Raw genomic sequence first — 20440 nt, forward strand, 5'->3', positions numbered from 1 at the left:
GATAAATATAAAACTAATTAAAAAAACGCGCCATCTTTTATCAGTAAAATATTTTATCTCACGGTTGTGTCCCGTTGGTCGTGTGCTTGTGTGTGTGCGTATTCTACTAATCGATCGTATTTTTTCTTAATATTTTATTATTAAAACAATTGCGGATGATTGTCAAACATTATACTCCATTGCCAATCATTATTTAAATTAACAAGTGAGTATTTGCACAATTGTTTCATACTTTTTATCGATTCTTTATAATAATCAGCTCCTAAATTCGATCAATAATCCATTTAAATTATTCTAACCTATTCAAGTGAAAACCATCCGGTTCAAATCCACTCTGCTCCAATTCTTTCTATTTTAATCACCAATATTTTAAATTATTAACCGTCTGTATTTTTGACTTTTCAATTTTTCAAATTAATTAATTAATTATAATAAATAATTAAATCGTTTGTTTATCAGGCGACATGTACAATGGAATTGGTCTGCAAACGCCCCGAGGATCTGGTACCAATGGACATGTCCAGCGTAATTGGGCAGTTGTACGTAAAACTAAAGACAAAGTCGACTATAAATCAGATGATAAATTAGACTCGATAAATAAACAGCCAAACAAGGAAATTCTTGATCATGTACGTAAAAGAAAAGTCGAACTCAAAGTCGCTGAGTTCACTGACATCCTCGAAGATCAGGGGTAGGCATCAAATCTTCATTTTTTCATTTAATCATCAATCATTTTCAAATTAATTTTTTAAATTAAATTATTTTCCAGATTTACCGCCAGTGAAATAAAAGAAAAAATTTCAAAATACCGTGAAGTTTTAATGGACTCAGGATTAAAAGCTCCTGTACCAATAGATGAATTTGGACGTGTAAAGTAAGTAATTAATAATTAATTAATATTTATCTGCATACTTCATTACTATTTCCGGTAATTTATTTAATAGTCGTGACTGAAATAAATTTAAATTCCAGTAATTCTGTATTTAGCTCGAGTATTTATTGATCGTCTTTAAAATAAATTTAAAATGTTGGAAAAAAAAAAATAATAATAAAAAAAATGTTTATCGCTTGGTAATTCCCGGGACTGACCTGGGTATCATAATAAATCTGGGGTTCGTTGCTAACTTTCAACCCTCGGTCATGTATACATATACCTATATATACATGATATATCTATATATGTGCATGCAGGTCATCCCTTCTATTTGAAACATCCGTGTATACAAGCTTCCAATATCGACTTCCCTAAGCGCCGGCGCTTCTCGTCAGAGAAAATAACAGAAATGAGAATAAGAGAGGAAGAGAATATCAGGCTGCGCGCAACCAGTAAAGATTCAATCCCACAGATATTTAAAGCTTGGATGGATGTGTGTGTGTGTTGGTAACGTGGTTACTATAAGTCCAGCATCATTCTTTACCAGTGCGGGTATGGACCGGCGTCGCGACGCCTTAAATAATCAGTACGTCAATTTAAAGACGTAAAGGAAAGGCGGATAAATTATACAGCAAAAATGTAGTCCGTGTTTTAATTAACGAGTTTGTTAACTCAAAATCACATAAGTCTTCCATTAGAATTAATAATTATATATATAAGATATATTAATTAAATTTCACGAATTTATAACGTCATATTTATGTGGATTTTTAATACTTATTATTTTTTTAATAAGCCAACGATTTATATAAAGTTACGGATTATTTAATTAATGAGGTTTATTAATTATAAACTAAGTGTTAGTGTGCCTGATCCAACGTCTTCCTAAATATATAAATAAATGAATAAATAGTAATAATATATATATATTTACACGATTTATACGATCGAATTAATTCTAAGTGTTGGAAATAATTAGCAAAAAAAAAGAATTCGAAGCTCGAGTGACTGAGAAGAGGAGAGACAAAAACATCCGGTTGTTAGAAGAGATCAGAAAGGAAGAGAAGAGGGAGAGACAAATTTTTAATTACAAGGGAACAATTTTATCCTGAAGAAGACAAAATTTTTTGATTGGATTTTAAAAATAAAAATGTCCGATTTATCAATGACTATGTCAATAGCCCCAGGGAAAACTCCACGAGGACGTGGTCCTGTAGACGGCCGTGCGTTTTTCGAACGTCTTTGGCGTGGAAATTTTTTTCTTGACCGCCAAAAAGCATTCAAACAGCGAACGCGTAAACGTAAATTACAGACAGCTAATGGTAAAAAACGGATCCAGCAACAATTGCAAGCTAAACAGCAGCATTGCTGCTGCTGTCAACGTATTCAATTACATTTACTTGCTGGTCGGCGTAACAGCATGAGATCCGTTGTTAGGTGAATAATTTAATTAATTAATTATTATAAATTGACGTGTTTATTATTCATGTTGACTTAAATAGAATTACTTGACTCACTTTATTATTTAATTATAAAAGATTAAATACTTATTGGATCAAAGTATTTTATTAGAAGGTTTCACTTCAAGTTTTAGCTTTAAACTGATTATTTTTTTTTTTACTTTAATGATTTTTAATAAAAAAAAATATTAATATTAATAAATAAATAAAATAAAAAAAATGTATGATAAATATGTAAATATTTTTGACTGTTATAATATATGGGATTATGATAATGACATTGGGGTGTCGCGGGTGTTAAAGAGAAAGTCCGAGGCATGAAAAAGAGCTCTGGCGATTGTGATAAAAGAGAACAGTGCAGCAGGGGATTGTATTGATCGCAAGCGCGAGGTTTAAATGGGAATAGGGGTGGATACTGAGCCCCCGGGTTTTCATTTAAGGGCGAGGGGGTATAGTTGCTGACTTGGCGTCGGTTGTCAGTACGTTATGTCATCTACGGTCTAGTAGTCATCATTTCTAGTCAATATCTCCAAGCAATAAATAAAAATGACTGTGAAAATAAATACTCGGTTTGAAATAACACTTAATTTTATAGAAAATTCTTATTATTGTTTTTGTTATTAAAAATAATTTAAAATTAAATTTCCAGTGTGCGAGAAACACATCAAGTTGCAGAGGCACAGCAGGAGAAAAATGCAAAATTACGTGAAGCATTTGGTATATCAGAATTCTTCGTCGAAGGGAGTAGTCTAGATCCAGAACGACATGCACGTGAAGCAGAGGCTCGTGCTGCTGCAAATAAAGTGTACGATTTAGTCCACAGTCCAAGTCCGGCAGCAGAAGAACCTGAGCCAGTGGTTGCTGAGAAAAAAGTTAAGCGCAAAAGATCCAGCAGCAGCAACAAAAAGAAGAAGGGAAAGAAGCACAAGAAGGACAGGTAGACGATAGTGTGTATGATTGTAAGCGTCTTTGGAGGCTGGAAACGTTTCGGCTGCTTTTATTTATCACGTATAATTATTAGTTTTTTTTTATTTACACTTATATTTATCGTACGAGTGGCCGAACTCTCGACTCGAGGCTCCAAGACCCCCGATAGAGAATTGCTTGCCCCTAGTAGTTTCCTATCATCTTTTTTTTACTCATTTATTATTTTTAAATGATACTTATAATTATTTATATATTACTATTATTATTTATCCCAATTTAATATAAATTTTATTACTGTTATTAATATTGTAACGCTTTTTCGACACATCTACGTCAGTTTTGAATCATTAAATTCGCCTACTGTCTCATACCCCGTACATCTTTCTCTGTTTCAAACAGAACTGAGGAGGACTGAGTGCCTACCCAGTAGGTAAGTTCGTCGCGAATTGATTTTAAAGCAAAAAAATTTATTTATTCATTTATTTTAATAATTAATTGCTATTTATTTATATATTTTATACCCTCGTATTTATTGTTACGTTTCCCACGGTACGGATTATTTTATGAACGTAAATGTTTGCTTATTTTTTTTTTTAGTAAAATATTTATCATCTAGTGATAAATAACTATTTTTTATTCGCGGTAATTAATTTTTTTTATTGATTTATTTTCATCCTGTCTTGATAAATAAATAAGCAAACACTTAGCGGATGTAACTTAAAATATATTATATATATTAGGGATATATATTTTTATTTTATTTTGTTATATCGATAAAAAAAGAGCCTATTGTTAATGTCATCTCTCTATTTTTTTCTGACAAGTCCGTCCCTATCGATGGTTATCAAGGTAATACTAATCCCATATTATAATCAATACAATCCTCATAAATCTCTCGTGTACTATTTTATTGTGTTGATTAAAAAGAAGTTTAAAAGATTTAGTTCTATTGTAAATATATGTTTTTTTTTTATTTACTGTTGAAAGATTTTATATTTTTATGACGTAGGAGAAGAAAAGATTTAGTACTTTTGTGTTTTAAAATTAGAATAGTTATGTCAGTCGAATTATCATGTCAGTTCGTGTAAAAAAAAAAGTTTGAGCAGTCAAACTTCAAAATTTAAGACAGAATTAAATTTTGTAAAATTTAAATACAGAAATCAGTAAATTGTGGGATAAAATTAGATGGCAAAATAAAAAATTTTATAAAATACGATACTAAGTACAAAAGTCCAAAATATTTTGAAATTTACGATTTTTCAAAATTTTTGTGAAGTAAAAAAAAAATGATTTGAATCACAGAATGATTGAAATTTTCAAATTTTTTTTACTTGGTTTTATGACATCTATAAGATGGCAATTTTGAAAGACTAAAAAAATGCGCATGTAGAAAATGGAAAAAGCTAAAGGTGCAATTTTTTGAAATAATTATTTTTTTATAATTCATCGTTTTCGAAAAAATTCAAAAATTATTAAACGTCGGCTAAGTTCCGTATTGCAGTTTTTTGACCTATCGATAAGACACCAAAATGTTGACATAACAATCAGAAATTTAGCGAAAAATTATTTACTTAAAAGACTTGACACAAGTGATGATAAAATGTAAATTAAAATAATTGTCAAATATGTCATCATTTAAACGACTTTTTTATTTAAATTACTTTTATAAATTTCAAGTTAGCCGACGTTTAATAATTTTTGAATTTTTGTCAAAACGATAAATAATAAAAAAATCGTTTTTTAAAAAATTGCACTTACAGTTTTTTTATTTTCTACATGTGCATATTATTAGTTTGTTATTCTTTAGTAATCGATTCGTAAAAAAAAATCCTACAATCGTCTCTTGATTTCAAGATCATACTTCAGGATCAATTTTTTTTAAACAGAAAAAAGAACATAAATTTCTTAATGAGTGTGACTGTAGCTGACAATTGTAAATTTTTTAAATTTTATAATAAATGAATAAAATGTAAGTAGAGTGAAAATTCAAAAATGGATATTTAGATAAACGCAAAATCCGTCCGTGCATTTTTTTAAATTTCATTGTTTTAATTGATAATTTATAAGTTGTCTAATGCCTGCTAAGTTTACACTCATAATTTGTTATGGCTCCTAAGACCAACATCTATATGTCTTATTTATATGAAGACATTTGGTTTTGAGACCAAAAAAAATTTTTCGTGTCTTTTTAAAAGACATCTTAAAATTGTCTTTGTGCTATTTAGGCATCAGTATGAAAGTTGAAATTCGACTGTTTAAACTTTAGTTTTTTACGCGGGAATAAATTGTAAATTTAAAATTTCAAAAAAAATTAATTATGAAAGATGCAAATTACTTGCGATATTAAATTATTGTAATTAATTATAAAATAACTTCTATAGTATTCGCGATTTTATAACAAATTAATTTAAATTTAAAAATTCGCGGTATTGATTTTCATTACTCATAAATAAAAATTTAAAAGTACTCGTCATAAAATTACAATACATTAATTGCAATGTATTAGAAAATTAAAAATTTTTTTAACAGTATAATTAATTGTTAATTACTTAGATGTATTTAATTATAAATTTATTAGGTATTAGTATGAACTAAATCTTTTAATTACGAGTAGTCGATTTGTTGATTGTTTTTTTATTGTACTTTTAACGGCACTCTGTGTGTGTCACTTAAAATCCACGTTTTAAAATTAAATTATTAATTAATTTTTAAAATTAATAATTAATTTAATATTGACAAAATTTAAGACGTTAAATTGTAAAAAAGAATTTTTTTTTATGTGTTTAATTTATTTGTTATTTATGTTTGTACATAACACTGTCGTATTATCGACTACGATTTATTTATTATCAGCACACGAGATATGCACTTGACGACATAAGGAGACGTCCACTGCAAGATTATTAGAAATAATGATAAAAAAACAATATATCATTTTTCATCTTTTATTCATAAATTTAAATATAAATAAATATATAAATAATATTTTGTTATTTTTAATTTTAATTATTGGGATTATAAAAATATTTATTATTTTTTTTATGTAATTTTTATTAGATCCGAGTCACCTAAAGAAAAAACTAAGAAGAAAGATAAATCTAAGAAGAAAAAGAAAGAGAAGAAACATAAAAAAGTTGAAGTCAGTTCTTCTGATAGTGACTCGAGTGATGATTCTGATGATAGCAGGTAATTTATTAATTAATTTATGATTTTTAATTGAAGTAAATGGTAGATAATTGAATTAATAAATAATTTAATTTTAGTTCTTCAGAAGCAGAGTCGAAAAAAAAGAAAAAGAAGAAAAAGAAGAAGTCGAAAAATGAAAGTGGAAAAAGTAAAGAGGTAAGAAATTTTAATATTCTTAAATATGTTAATTATTTTATTTTGAAAAAAGTTTTATCAATGATAAATGTTTTTAAATTTAAATATCAGCACGATATTGCATGTCCCTTGTCACTCAATTTTTTTTTAAAACTAAAAAAATATTTTTTATTTATCAATTCACGATTTTCTTTTTGTTTTTATTTATTTACTTCGCTAGTGAAGAAAAGACCCAACTATTTATACTATTTTATTTTATTATTAAATCAAATCCCTAAAAAAAATCTACTTGTTATTAATATCAAGTAATAAATAGTAAAAAAAATTTGTTTCAAAGACGTTCTCGTCAGTGTACTTCCAAAATTGAGACAATTCTGAACTTTGAGTTGAATGTTTTTGGAACTTTGAAATAATTAGAAGCCTGGAAAATTTTCAACTAGTGTAGATTTTTGTTGTGGGGTTTTTTTTTTAATTTTTAAGCAAAAATAATTTGAATTGAAAATTTACTGAGTTCATAGTCAATTCCAAACACTCCTTTTTTTTTTTAATAAATCAAAAAATGAAAAAACTGAGCTTCCCAAAAAATTCTGATAAAAGCCAAAAATATTCATAATATTTCGAAATTATTTTTAGTTTTTTTTTGCCTCGTACCTGAATAATTCTAGTAAGTCATAAATGTTCATAATTCCTTTTTTTTTCTAATGTTCTTCAAACCCAAAAAATTGTCAAATCAAATTATTTTTTTCAAAAAATAAAAAAAAACGCAGGAATATCCTACACTAGTTGAAATTTGTTCACTTTCTAATTTTTTCAAAGTTCCAAAAATGTTAACTTAAGCTGTAAAAAATTGGGAGTGAATTCGAAGTGATTACGGATTTTATTTAAATCCAAATTCACTCCGTCACTCAGAGTTCCGGAGTTTAAAAAAATTTACTCTGCATAGGAGTAAATAGGGAGTTTGCTTTTTCAACTGAGTGATTTCGAAGTGATTTGAGTTTTAATATTAAAATAAACTCCCCCTCAGAGTAAATTTCACTCTAAGAAAATTAAATAAATCCCCAGTCATCTGCTCCGCATTCACTCCGGATTTACTCCGCGTTCATTCCGCTAATTTTTTACAGTGTAAAGTTCAGAACTGTCTCAATTTCAGAAGTTCACTGTCATGAACTTTTTTATAACGAATTTTTTTACGCAGGTTTTAAATAATTGGGCCTTCAAACTTTTTATTTATTTATAAATTTATTGAATAAGTTAAGCATGAGTCCAGTGCTTGTTTTCGTAAAAAAAAAAAAAAACAGTTTAACCTGATTTTCAAGTTAAAAAAAAATCATTATTTCAAAGTGTAAATCTCAGTATTGTTTGTAATTATCAGCGCCATTTGACAGGATACATTCCCTGAGTGAGTACCCGATATGCCGCTACTCAATGTAATAAATAATTCGTAATTTATTATTATAAATATTAAACTATTATAATAATAACAATTATATATATTTAAAAAAAGAAAAACGAGTTTGCGACTGCTGTGTGTATCACTTGTTTTTTTTTTGTGTTGAGCACTAAATTAACGTGCGTTAAAAAATACACGAGGCTTCTAATCGACATAAAAAAATAGTTATGACTAGATCACTAAAGAAATAGTTAAGAGTGTGTATAATTAATTAATTAATTAATTAAAAAAAAAACGCCTGTACCCCATAACTAAATATTACTCATTCAGTGAACCCATTAATCAGATTTTGATGAATTTCCATTGATAAGTAATCGAAAGACTGTTGACTGAATGCATGTTCGATGTTTTATATTCACTCAATAAATAATTTACTGATATCTTTATTAAATTATTTATTTTAGAAGAAAAAGGCTACCTCGAAACGTAAACGTCAATCATCTGAAAGTTCATCTGACTCGTAAGTTATTTAATTATTTTTTTTTATCATCATTATAAACAATTATTTAATTAATTTTATTTTTATTTTTACTACGCAATAGTTCTCCCGAAAGACCAAATAAAAAATCAAAGAAGCAACAAGAAAAAAGTCCTGAAAAAATTCCCATTGTCGAGACAATCATCCGCGAAACCCGGCAAGGACGTTCACCAAAACGACAGGAGCGTTCTCGTGTAGAGACGCCCCCTCCAAGACAACGAGAATCACCAGTACGTCATTTAGTACCGGATAAAAAAGACCGATCATTAGATAGAATAAAAGAACGGACACCTGTTGTGGTACCGCCTCCAGTAAAACGTCACGAAAGACGCTCGGTATCACGCAGTCGTGATCGTGGTGGCATCAATGATCGTAATAGATCACCTAGAAGATACTCAAGACAGCAAAGAAGTCAATCGCCTCGACGAAGACGTTTTTCACGGTCGCCAAGACGGACAGCTCGATACTCAAGATCGCGAAGTCAGAGTAGACCGCGATATGATCGGTACCGAGGCAGTGGCTCGAGACGCAGACCTTCCCCGTTCAGACGAGAGAGAAGAAGATCTCGTTCACGAAAACGTTCGCCTCGTAGAGACCGGCGCGAATGGTCGCGAGACCGTCGACGAACGCGCAGTAAATCTAGAAGTCGCTCCCGGCGATCTTCTATCAGTTACTCGCCTGTTCGTAAAAATGTTGACCGTTACAAGGACACGCAGGAAGATAAGAAGAAGTTGATGAAACCTAGATCTGTATCACGGGGTAGGAAACCAAAGGTAGTGGCGCCTCGTGTGAGCTTGAGATCGTCGAGTGAAGACGAGGCGGATGTCGTTGACGATGATCCCAAGCAACAGGAGGATGAAGAGAAGTTGAAAGAACTGAATACTCTGAAACGTCTTCAAAGTGGATTAGCAGCCAAAGCGCGCGAGTCACTAGGGAAAAAAGTTAGTCCTGTTAAAATAAAAACAGAAAAAAAAGAAGAAAGTATTTTAGATATCGCTCTGCCTGCTGATCCTCCGAAAAGTTCATCAATCGCTCAACCAATTTTGCGAGACAGATCTAAATCTAAATCCAAGTCGCCGATTCAGTTGAATATCACACGATCTGTTGAGTCAAGTCGGTCACCTTCTCCCGCGTTGCCTTTAACGCGCGCTGAAGCTGAAGCTGCTGCTGCTGCTACTTCTACTTCTAATTCTATTTCTACTATTTCTACTTCAATTACAACTGCTTCGAATGTTCCCACAATTATTTCAAATACTATTTCACCGGTTAAAATTCATTTGAAAATTACGACACCACCTGCTGCACTTTTGATACAAGAACGTGATATAAAAATTCGTTCTCCATCTGAATCACCGCCAATGTCAAACAAAATAATACTCCGAGCATCACGATCCCCGAGCACACCAAAAAAAAGTCCTGTTGTAAAGAAAAAGTCTTACTCGCGGTCACCGACACGCTCGTCATCGCGATCAGTGTCGAGAGACCGCATCAAAGAAACTTCAAGATCACCGCGACGTCGGTCATTGTCACGAGATCGCGAAGAAACGTCGAGATCAAAGTCACGTGATAAGAAATCTAACTCACCGGGAAAACGATCTCGGTCTCCTTCACGGACAAAACAATCGCCGTCGCCAGTGAGGTCCAAACATTCTCGCGGCTCAAGATCCTCGTCGAGATCAAAGCATTCAGTCTCGCGATCACGATCCAGTTCCAAGAAAACCAGCTCGAGGTCTCCGAAGAAAGTGCGATCCAGGAGCAGGACCAGGTCCGAGTCTCACAGGTCTAGAAGTCGGTCGTTGTCGAAAAAATCTCGCAGTAGATCGAGGTCGGGATCTAGAGACAAACCGAAGAGGAGCCGCACTCGGAGCAGTTCTCGTTCATCTCGAAGGTTATTATTATTATTATTTTATTATTTTAGTTAAGAGGGGAAAGGGGTCTGAAATACAAAAAAAAGAGCAAATTGTTTTGATTTTTCTTTCAAAGTATCTTCGTTATTAAAATTCTTAAAATTTGTGACAGTATTAAGCATCATTCCATGAATTTTCTGCTAAATTTTCATACAAAAATATTGAAAAATAAGCCAGTGGTAGCGGGGAGAGACGAGTCACTTAAAAAAAAGGCCATGCCGTAGGCAGGATAACTCATGACTGCCTCATCTGAAATCAAAAAACCAAAAATATTTCTTTAGTACATAAGTTTATCTTGGATTTGAACGAAGGAATAAACAAAATATTCATTTTTGAATTTTTAGTAAAGGTGCAATCAAAAATTTCTGATTTTTGCCAAAAATTGCTCCTTTTGTTCAATTAAAAAATAAGTAGTTATTGAAAAAAAAAAAAATCCTTCGTTCAAATTCAAGATAAACTTATATACAAAAGAAATATTTTTAGTTTTTTTATTACTGATGAAGCAGTCATGAGTTATCCTGCCTACGGCATGGAGACTTTTTTTTGAGGTGACTCGTCTCTCCCCTCTGCCACTGGCTTATTTACCAATATTTTTTTATGAAAATTTAGCAGAATATTCTTGGAATGATTCTTAATAATGTCACAAATTTAAAGAATTTTTATAACGAGGTACTCTGAAAAAAAAATCACAAAAATATCCTCTTCTTTGTATCACAGATCCCTCTCCCCCTTAAAATTGAATTTTAAAAAAATGTTAATTATTTAAAATTTCCAATCAGTTCGACACGACGCAGCAGAAGAAGTTTCTCAAGTTCCTCGCGGTCATCAAGCAGCGCGTCTAGCCGTTCGTCACGTTCTAGCTCCAGTAGCTCTGGCTCAAGTCGTTCGCGATCACCATCAATACCCCGACGTCACGGCTCACCGAGTTTCCTCGATCGACGTCGTATCACCAGGTGAGTTTACTTGTGTTAACTCGTAAATACATTAGCCAATTTTTTATTTCGGCTATTTTATTATTTTTTTTTTTTTTTACTGCACCAACTTAAAGTTGTATTCACTCGCTCAGTTTAGAACATTTATTTTATTATTATTTATGTTTATTATTATTTATTATTTATATTTTTATTTTATTTAAATTCAAATATCCAACAACAAAAAATGACTAAAAGTAAATGAAAAAATTTATAAACTTTAATTTAAAATTTAAAATTTAAACTTAAAAAAAAAAATAGTTAACATGAGATATTTTGAAATTTTTTTAAATAATTGAAGATCAAAAATGAAAATTGATCGTTCAATTTGTATTAAAATTTCCTAATTTTCTTCTTTGTTTTTTGTTTGTTATATCTAGCAGAGACAGATCAAGGGGCAGGCATAGAAGATAGTGTATTCAGGAATCACACAGATAATTGTATAAAATGATTTTATCATTTTATTATTTTTTTTTTTCTCTTTTGTTTAATAAACATTCAATTAAATGGAACAGTACTGAAATAATAACACTTTGAATTTAGCTTCTGGATAACTAAAAAAAAATCAATAAAAATTATTTATGAACAGCAAACAAACGTCTTGATACTAATAATTAACATACGTACATATAATTAAAAACTAAAGTGGAAATAGAATTTTTTAATTTTTAATTTCATTTGTTACTTTTTATTTTATATTTTAATCATTATTTTAAATTAAACCATATGTGGATGCCCATTATCACTAAATTATTATTTTTTGCATTATCGTACGTAGCATGTGTGTATTTCCTATTATATGTTAATGTTCTTTATTTTCATAAATAATAATAATTCATTATTATTATTATTATTATTATTACCTATATTATAACTTATTGTAAATTGATTTAAATACAATTGCAAGTAGTTTAAAAAAAAAAATTTTATTTGCATTATAAATAAAAATGTATTTATTAGTTTATTTGCTAGTAATTTTTGTTTATTTATTTATTATTATTATTAATTTGTTACTAATGCAATTAATTTAAATTATGATACATGATACTGAAGTTAGCTGACGTCTTAAAGTCTTTGGTTTTTTTTTAAAACGATAAATTATTAAAAAAATAATATTTGAAAAAATTGCACCTATAGTTTTTTAAATTTTATAAATGTGCATATTTTTATATTTTATATTTTTGCCATTGATTTGTTTAAAAAAAACTCCGAAAATTGTTAACTGACTGTTAACTCCATGATCTTTTATGATACTGGAGTTATCAGACGTTTAATAATTTTTGGAATTTTTTTTTCTAAGCAATAAATTACAATAAAAAAATATTTGAAAAAATTGCACGTATAGTTTTTTAAATTTTCTACATGTGCAAATTTTTAGTTTTTTTTTTTTTTGCAATCGATTTGTAGAAAAAAAATCCGAAAATTGTTATCTGTCAATTTCAAGATTATAAATAATTTATAAGTCAATTAGTTTTGAATAATTGAGCTAAATTTTTAAGTGCAAAGGAAAGTAAATAATGAATTGCATTAGTGGCATGATATTTAAGGAAGTTATTTATTATTTATTATTTATTTATTATTATTAGTATTATTATTATTATTATTATTATTATTATTATAAAATTATAGTTATCACTTTTGTGAATTTTATTTTTGTTTGCATCGAAGTGTATCACAAATTATAGAAGAAAGTACGGTAAGTACCACCGAATTATTTTTTTTTGTTGCATGGTTATTTTTGAATGCTTGATTATTATTATTTTTTTTGTTTACACCAGACCCCATAAATTAAAAACCTCCAGATTATGATAAAAATGTCACAGGTTAAATAAGTTGACTTTTTTTATTAAAATTACGGATCAAATTTATTCAGTCGAAAAATTTTAAAAGGAATTTGGCTCCATGCAAACTGTGAAAAAAAATTAATTTAAAATTTTGATTTTTTCAAGAATAAAAATTTAATTTTGAGAAATTTGTTTTTTCATGAATTCCATGAAATTAATTTTTCATAAATTTGATAAAAAATTATGATACTGAAATTAGTCGACGTCTACTAATTTTTTGATTCTTTTAAAAACGATGTATGTAAAGAAAAACTATTTCAAAAAATTGCACTTATAATTTTTTTAATTTTCTACATGTGCATATTTTTACTTTTTTTTTTTTAATTAAATTGTTGAAAAAAAAAATCAAAAAATGTTAATTGTCTGCTAACTTTAGGAGCATAAAAAATTTATCATATTTTAAATTGGATAAATTTTATTCAAAATTTTATGATACTGGCGTCAGCCGACGTCTAATAATTTTTGGATTTTTTTTAAAATGATAAATTATAAAAAAAAAATATTTCAAAAAATTGCACCTGTAGTTTTTAAAGTTTTCTACAAGTGCATATTTTCATTTTTTATTTTTTTTGTAATTTATTTGTTGAAATAAAAATCCAAAAATTGTTAATTGTCTGCTAACTTAAAAATCATAAACTTTTTAGTTTTTGTTACTGCACTTTATTGCATAAATTTGATCTAAAATTTAACATATAAGTAACTTTTGATCCGCAACTTTAAAAAAAAATAATTTTATTAAACCCGGAGGTATTTTTATCATAATTAATCTGCTGCAACTTTAACAAAATAAATAAAATCTATTAATATATAAAAAATATTGAAGCTGGAGTTGGAGTGATAAATAATCAAACAGGATTTGAAAAAAATAAAGAACGATAAAATATATAAGAGGATGATGGATTAAAGAAAAAACTGGGTTCTAGTGCTAGAAAACGACCGATACCATATCACCGGCCAACACCATCGCCACAGTCATCACCAAGTAGCAGTGAAAGCAGCAGACACAGCGACTGGTCGAGTCCCAGTAGAAGGTCTAGTCATTCACCAACACGAAGTCCATCTTACTCTCGTTAGAATATAAATTTAAATCGTAAATAAATAATTGTGACATAAATTTAAATTAATTAATTATTTTTTTGTTAGTTAATTTTTTGTCGTTGCATAGCTCAAAAAATACATCAGCGCAATATTCAAAAATTGTGCTGGTTATTTTATTTAAAATAGTTTAATTAATGCAATCGATACTAGTCAGATTAAATTATTAGTTATAATTAAATTAAATTAAATTAAATTATATAATTATTGATATTGCAAAGCGACCAATTAAATTATTGTGATTCGAAATATTTTAGTGCAATGTTATAATCACCTGTTTCATCATATGTAAATAGATAATTTATACGCTCGATTAATCATAGTAATGTATATGATCTCAAAACAAGTCATTCCAAAGTGTGTAATTATTAATTATATTTATTAACTTATTTATTTGTATTACTAATGATAATTAGATCAAATTTAATTGTTTTTTTTTTAACAGTATTGATATTATAAAGTAATAAAATAAATTTTACTGATAATACTCAAAAGCTTGAGGGAATTTTTAAACAGTATCCCTTCCCCCTCCCAGTTTTTGAAAGAATCCAATGACTGAACTGTCAAACGAGATTAAAATTTTGTTAATTAGTTGAGAAATAAAATTAATGCATTAACTAAAAAAAGACGACGTAGTTACAGTTTTGCGGGGACATAAATTTAAAAAAAAATTACTTACAATAATCAACTCGTTTAGGATTTTTTTTAAATAAATTAATTACAAAATACTAAAAGTATATGAGTGTGACTGTAGCAGACATCAGACAAATTTAAAATTAACAATAAATGGAGTCAATAATTAATAAAATTAAATTAAGAAAAAAATGCACATTTAAAAAAGTTTGAAATCAATAAGTGCATTTTTTCTAAATATTTTTTTTTAAATTATTCACTCTATTTATTTATAATTTTAAATTTGTCTGATGTCCGTACATCCACACTTGTAAAAACTAAAAATGTGATGATACTGAAAATTGCCGCCTGATAATTTTTGAATTTTTTTAGAAACTATAAATTATAAAAAAAAAAAGTATAAAAACAAACGCACCTGCAGCTTTTTTAATTTTCTACATGCGCATATTTTTAGTCTATTGCTTTTTTGTAATCGATTTGTTTCAACAAATCGAAAAAAAATCCGAAAATTGTTAATTATCTGCTAATTTCTGCAATGCAAAATATGGACTTGGATAAAATTAAAAAAACTACAGGTGCAATTTTGAAAAAAAATTCAAAAATTATTAGACCTCAGCTAACTTCAGTATCAAATTTTTTTTTCAAATCCACATCTTGGCAAAATTGTAACTACATCGTCTTTTTTTCAACTAATGAAGAAACTCATTGTATATTTTTAAAATATATGGGGGAGGGTGGGGACTGTCTGAGAATACCCTTAAATAAATGATTCAATTTTAAAATTGATTGATATTAATTTAAATTGTTAAGACTTATTTATAATTTAAATTATTTATTTAAAATAAATAATATTTGTCTGTCGTTATAAAAAAAGTATTAAATTTCTTAATAAATCTGTAATATACTCTGTATTGTTGTTGTGTGTGATTAAAGTTCCAAGTGCTTGATAATAAAATGAAGTCAAAAAAAATTTATTAATTCATTTATTTATATTAATAAAGAGTAGGTTTAAAAAATTGGATGTTAATTGTTAAAATATTGCTCATATCTAAATAATTGTAATTCAGTTTTAGATCACGGATATTTAAATTAATATTGAGATTTTATCAGCCAACTGAAAGTAATAAAATTAATAATTCATACGGACACGAATCTTCGAAAACAAATTTTTTGGATACTTTAAAAACTAAGTTCTCCATTAAGTGCAACCAAGAAAACAAAAGTTGTTTAAGCCAGGAGAAAAATTTCTTGGGAAAAAAGACATATATGAAGGAGGGGAAAGTCACCGGTGCGAGGCAGCAGCAGCAGGAGTTCAGTGCTCGCCACTAGATGGCGCCCAGCCACTTTTGATGTCCCTGGTAAGAAATATACTTCTGAACTGTTATGTTTTCAACTTGGAAGCAATTCTGTGTCGTAATTAATCTAGTTTCTGACATGAATTTTTCCTCGGAAATAGCCAGCCATCCAATTGTAGAAATTTTACAGTCTAAAAACCAATCAAACTTAAAAAATTTAAGTGAGTTGAACCCACATAAGATAGGAATCATTAAATGAATTAATGAAAAATGCAACTATATGTATGAAAGTTACTTATTAATAAAGACAAGTTACAAACTAAAATAATTAGTCCAATCGAATACGTATGAAGTTTTTCGTAGATTTCGGCTCGAATATGAAATTAGAGATGAACAACATACAACTTCAACAGATATGTAATGTATGATGTAGTTGGCGGAAAGCGTTAGCTTCGCTTTATCTAACGCTGTCTATAAATATGAGAGACTGTGGTGCAAGCGCGCTTTTCGTATCAAGTATTGTAAGTTACAATTTGTAACCATTCACACCACCTATATAATTATATTAATAAACGATTATTGTTATCCAGTTATATTATATACTTATTATTAGTGCCTTTATCCAAACAATACAAGATACAATTTAAAACTTAAATATAGTTGGTTAGTTTTTATGAAACGAGAATAAAATAAGTTTATATCAACATTGCAAAACAATGTTAATGTAATATACAAACGTTTGTTTGTTTATCCCCATTGTAACCTGAAGATTTTAGCTATTGAAAAATAATAATGAATTAAATGAAAATTAAGAAACTTTTCACATAAAAAGAAAAACTTAAATTCCCAGAGTGAAAACAATATTGTTTTATTAAAGATAGAAATTAAAACTTCATATAAAATTCTTTAATTTTAGACAAAGTTCAGGTGTTCACTTTTGAATGCTTCGACGTTTTTTATAATTGATTAGTTTTACTAAATTATTTTGAATTGAATGCAACTAATTAATTAGAATGGATGGAAGAAGACCATAATGTATTAAATTAATAATAGTAATAGTCAGAAACTAATGAACAAACGTTCGTTTCGATTTTGGAGTTAAACAATAACGGGTCGAGAGCGATTACGAATTTTTAATATATATGAACACATCGTCTTCTTAAATATTTATTCACAAATTATCTTTGCACAACTTTAAGAAATCTTCAATTTATTTCGTTACCTGCTTTGTCGTTGGGTTGACGACGCTCGCTACGACGTCTAATTTAAATTTTTAATTCATTTAATTTTTTAATCAATGCTAGACCAGCGACGAACTCAAACTGAATTATGAAATTATCATTCACCTTCTATTCGTCGGTGATCTTATACTATAGGTGTCTTAAATATAAGACTGTTGTAAGCCATAAATGGGTTTTCTTTTTTGTTTATAAATTGAATGGAACAGTACTGAAATATTAACACTTTAAATTTAGCTTCTGAATATCTAAATCAATAGGAATTATTTATAAACAACAAACAGACACCTTGATACTAATAATTTATATACGTACATAATATACACTCATGCCAAAAATTAAAGGAACAGATAAATTTTAGTGGTTTTTGAATGGTCGTAACTTTGTGAAAAATAATCATATTGAGATCATGGAAAATGCATTTCAAAGTTTCATATCTCTAGTTTGGAGATCTTTTGATCAAAATTTTTTTCAGAGCTATGACTAAATTGAGTATCATTTTGAAAGCTGATCAGAATTTCCTCGATTCGAATCAAGAAATTTGAAAATTTACAAATATCCCAAAAACTTTCGAATAATTCTAAAGCTGACGAATAATTCGAAAAGTTTCGAATAATTCGATTCGAACCCGATTTGCACATCCCTAATAATTTACTATTTTTTAAAAAATTAATTATAAATACTGAGATTTAAAAATAAAATGAAATAAATCAATACTGATAAAATTTAACGTAAAATAACAACAATTAAATCTACAAATTTTCTTTATTGTGTTAAAATACAAATACGATTGACATTTCAAGGTCTTTGAATTTTTTTAAAAAGAGCGGGAGCTCCCGTCTGAGATTGTCATTGAACTGTCAGATTATAAATATCAACATTTAATAATTTATGACAATAATAACTTATTAATTCGTTTATTTATTATTTTAACTTTCAGTTGTTTGATAAAATTAACATAAATAAAAAATATAACTTATTTATAAGCATATTTGTGATAATTTTATTGTTATTGTACTTTAGATACCCGTGATTTTGAATTAAGAAAATATTAACATTGTATTCAAATTAATATAAAAATATAATGGCAATTATTCACAACAATTTTAATGTCTTCTTTGTCTTCTTGCGTCACTTGCTCGGACATTTGCTAAATAAATTGTCCATGCTAGCCCAATTATGTTGACAACCAAAACTTTCAACTAAAAATGAATAACAGTAATTAATAGATTTATTTACTTGTTTAATTAGATTACAATAATTACCATTGGAGGAACGTAACGTATGTTTATAAATTGCAGTAGTGTTAAATATTTTAAATTTGCACTAAGTACCGGCCAATAAAGTCTTTGGAGATTTGTACAAGATTGTTGATGAGATTTACCCTGATGAAAAATTATTTTATTATTTTATTTATTTATCAATTACGTATTTAATTAAATAATTGATATTTTACCTCAAACCGTGACAACATATAAAGAGAAAGAACTTGGAAACATGGAGTGTATAATAATCTTTCAATTAATAAAATAGCTAATGGATGTTTGAAATATTTATAAATTATTTTGTAAAAATAATGAGGTACTGGTCCACCGAATAAAAGTCTAAAATTAATGAAAAAAATTTAATTTATTATTATTATGTTTATTAATTAATTTTTTAAGATCCTGAAGGTAGCAGACAATTAACAATTTTCGAATTTTTTTTTCAACAATTTAATTTAAAAAAAAAAATAACTACAAATATGCATCTGTAGAAAATTAAAAAAAGTCTAAGTGCAATTTTTCCAAATACAGTAGAAAATTGAGAAAGCAATAGATGGCATCTAAATAAGTTTTTTTTTTTAATTTATTGCTTTTCAAAAATTCAAAAATTATTAGACGTTAGCTAATTCAGTATTAGAATTTTTTTTACCCAAATAATCCATAAGCTGACAATACATCATGATCAATTTCTTTGACTCCTCGAGTTTTTTGAGCGATGTAATTTCCAAATGTTGCTATGAGACAGCTGTAAAAAATAATTGTTTAATAAATAAATAATTAATTTAATTAATTAAAGTTCTTATTTATGATCTTCAAGTTAGTAAACTATTAACAATTTTCGGATTTTTATTTCTACAAATTAATTAAAAAAAAAAAAAAAATCTATATGAGTGTAAATGTAGCTGACAATTTTCAATTTTTCAAATTTTTCAATAAGTGAATAAAATCTAAGCAAAATAAAAATAAAAATTCGTATTTAGACGTTTAAAAAAAATGAGTGTGAATGTAGCAGACATAAAATTTTAAATTATTAATAAATAAAGTAAATAATTAATAAAATAATATTTTTAAAAAATGCGCATGTAAAGAATTTTGTAATTAATAAGTGCATTTTTTAAAATATTATTTTCTTAATTATTTACTCTATTTATTTATAGTTTTAAATTTGTCTGATGTCTGCTCCATTTACTCATTTAAAAAAAATCAGTACGCGCACTTTTTCAAATTTAATTATTTTATTTATTTTTAATTTATAAACTGTCTTGTATGTCTGCTACATTCACACATAAATATGCACATGCAGAAAATTCAGAAAGTTTTCGGTACAATTTAAAAAAATTTTTTTTTTTAGTTTATCGTTCCTAAAAAAAATCCTAAGATTATTAGACGTCTCCTAACTTGAGTATCACTTTTATTTTAAATACCTGGTTATCGCTTTTGTTTTTATTGGATTATTATACAAATTATTCATATAAGAAGCAACAAGATTAAAAACTATTTCTGATGGCTTTGATAACGACATTATTATAATTAGCAAATAATTAATTATCTATAAACAATTAATTAATTAACAATATATTAAATTTTAAACTTTAATAAATATTATTTTGTTTAAAAAATTATTTATATATTTTTCTAAAAGTGCCGAGTAATCTTTCAGTTAATAATTCAGTAACAAAAAA

The 20440-nt window shown here is 27.6% G+C and overlaps 2 protein-coding genes across 7 annotated transcripts; one reads left to right on the forward strand and one right to left on the reverse strand.

The window, feature by feature from the left end:
- The first annotated feature begins 46 nt into the window (after positions 1 to 46).
- On the forward strand, positions 47 to 19116 carry LOC130664551 (serine/arginine repetitive matrix protein 2). 6 transcript variants are annotated; one of them, XM_057464503.1, is made up of 10 exons: positions 47 to 205; positions 460 to 691; positions 770 to 874; positions 2984 to 3271; positions 6319 to 6447; positions 6525 to 6603; positions 8437 to 8492; positions 8575 to 10398; positions 11197 to 11370; positions 14156 to 19116. In XM_057464503.1, the coding sequence occupies exons 2-10, from the start codon at positions 465 to 467 to the stop codon at positions 14304 to 14306; spliced, it is 3033 nt and encodes a 1010-aa protein (XP_057320486.1). In that variant the 5' UTR covers positions 47 to 205; positions 460 to 464; the 3' UTR covers positions 14307 to 19116. The 6 variants fall into 6 exon arrangements, with proteins under 6 accessions (XP_057320486.1, XP_057320490.1, XP_057320489.1 ...); XM_057464507.1 differs by lacking the exon at positions 14156 to 19116 and adding an exon at positions 14056 to 14092; XM_057464506.1 differs by lacking the exon at positions 14156 to 19116 and adding an exon at positions 11772 to 12176.
- On the reverse strand, positions 18395 to 20432 carry LOC130664557 (peroxisomal membrane protein 2). Its single transcript, XM_057464518.1, has 5 exons — positions 20183 to 20432; positions 19408 to 19503; positions 18950 to 19097; positions 18759 to 18878; positions 18395 to 18695 (listed from the first exon to the last, which is right to left on the reverse strand). The coding sequence occupies exons 1-5, from the start codon at positions 20278 to 20280 to the stop codon at positions 18600 to 18602; spliced, it is 558 nt and encodes a 185-aa protein (XP_057320501.1). The 5' UTR covers positions 20281 to 20432; the 3' UTR covers positions 18395 to 18599.
- Between the last annotated feature and the right edge of the window lie 8 nt (positions 20433 to 20440).

This window comes from Microplitis mediator, chromosome 3 (genome assembly GCF_029852145.1).
Source record: "Microplitis mediator isolate UGA2020A chromosome 3, iyMicMedi2.1, whole genome shotgun sequence".
In the NCBI taxonomy this organism is placed as follows: Eukaryota; Metazoa; Arthropoda; class Insecta; order Hymenoptera; family Braconidae; genus Microplitis; species Microplitis mediator.

Excerpts from the sequence above, each read along its gene's own strand:
- LOC130664551 (XM_057464503.1), top strand. The coding sequence starts at position 465 with ATGTACAATGGAATTGGTCTGCAAACGCCCCGAGGATCTGGTACCAAT. Across the intron at positions 875-2,983 it reads GATGAATTTGGACGTGTAAA|TGTGCGAGAAACACATCAAG; the intron begins GTAAGTAATTAA and ends TTAAATTTCCAG. Across the intron at positions 6,604-8,436 it reads AAAGTGGAAAAAGTAAAGAG|AAGAAAAAGGCTACCTCGAA; the intron begins GTAAGAAATTTT and ends TATTTATTTTAG.
- LOC130664557 (XM_057464518.1), bottom strand. The coding sequence starts at position 20,280 with ATGTCGTTATCAAAGCCATCAGAAATAGTTTTTAATCTTGTTGCTTCT. Across the intron at positions 19,504-20,182 it reads AAAACAAAAGCGATAACCAG|CTGTCTCATAGCAACATTTG; the intron begins GTATTTAAAATA and ends TATTTTTTACAG. Across the intron at positions 19,098-19,407 it reads TCAGCTTATGGATTATTTGG|ACTTTTATTCGGTGGACCAG; the intron begins GTAAAAAAAATT and ends CATTAATTTTAG.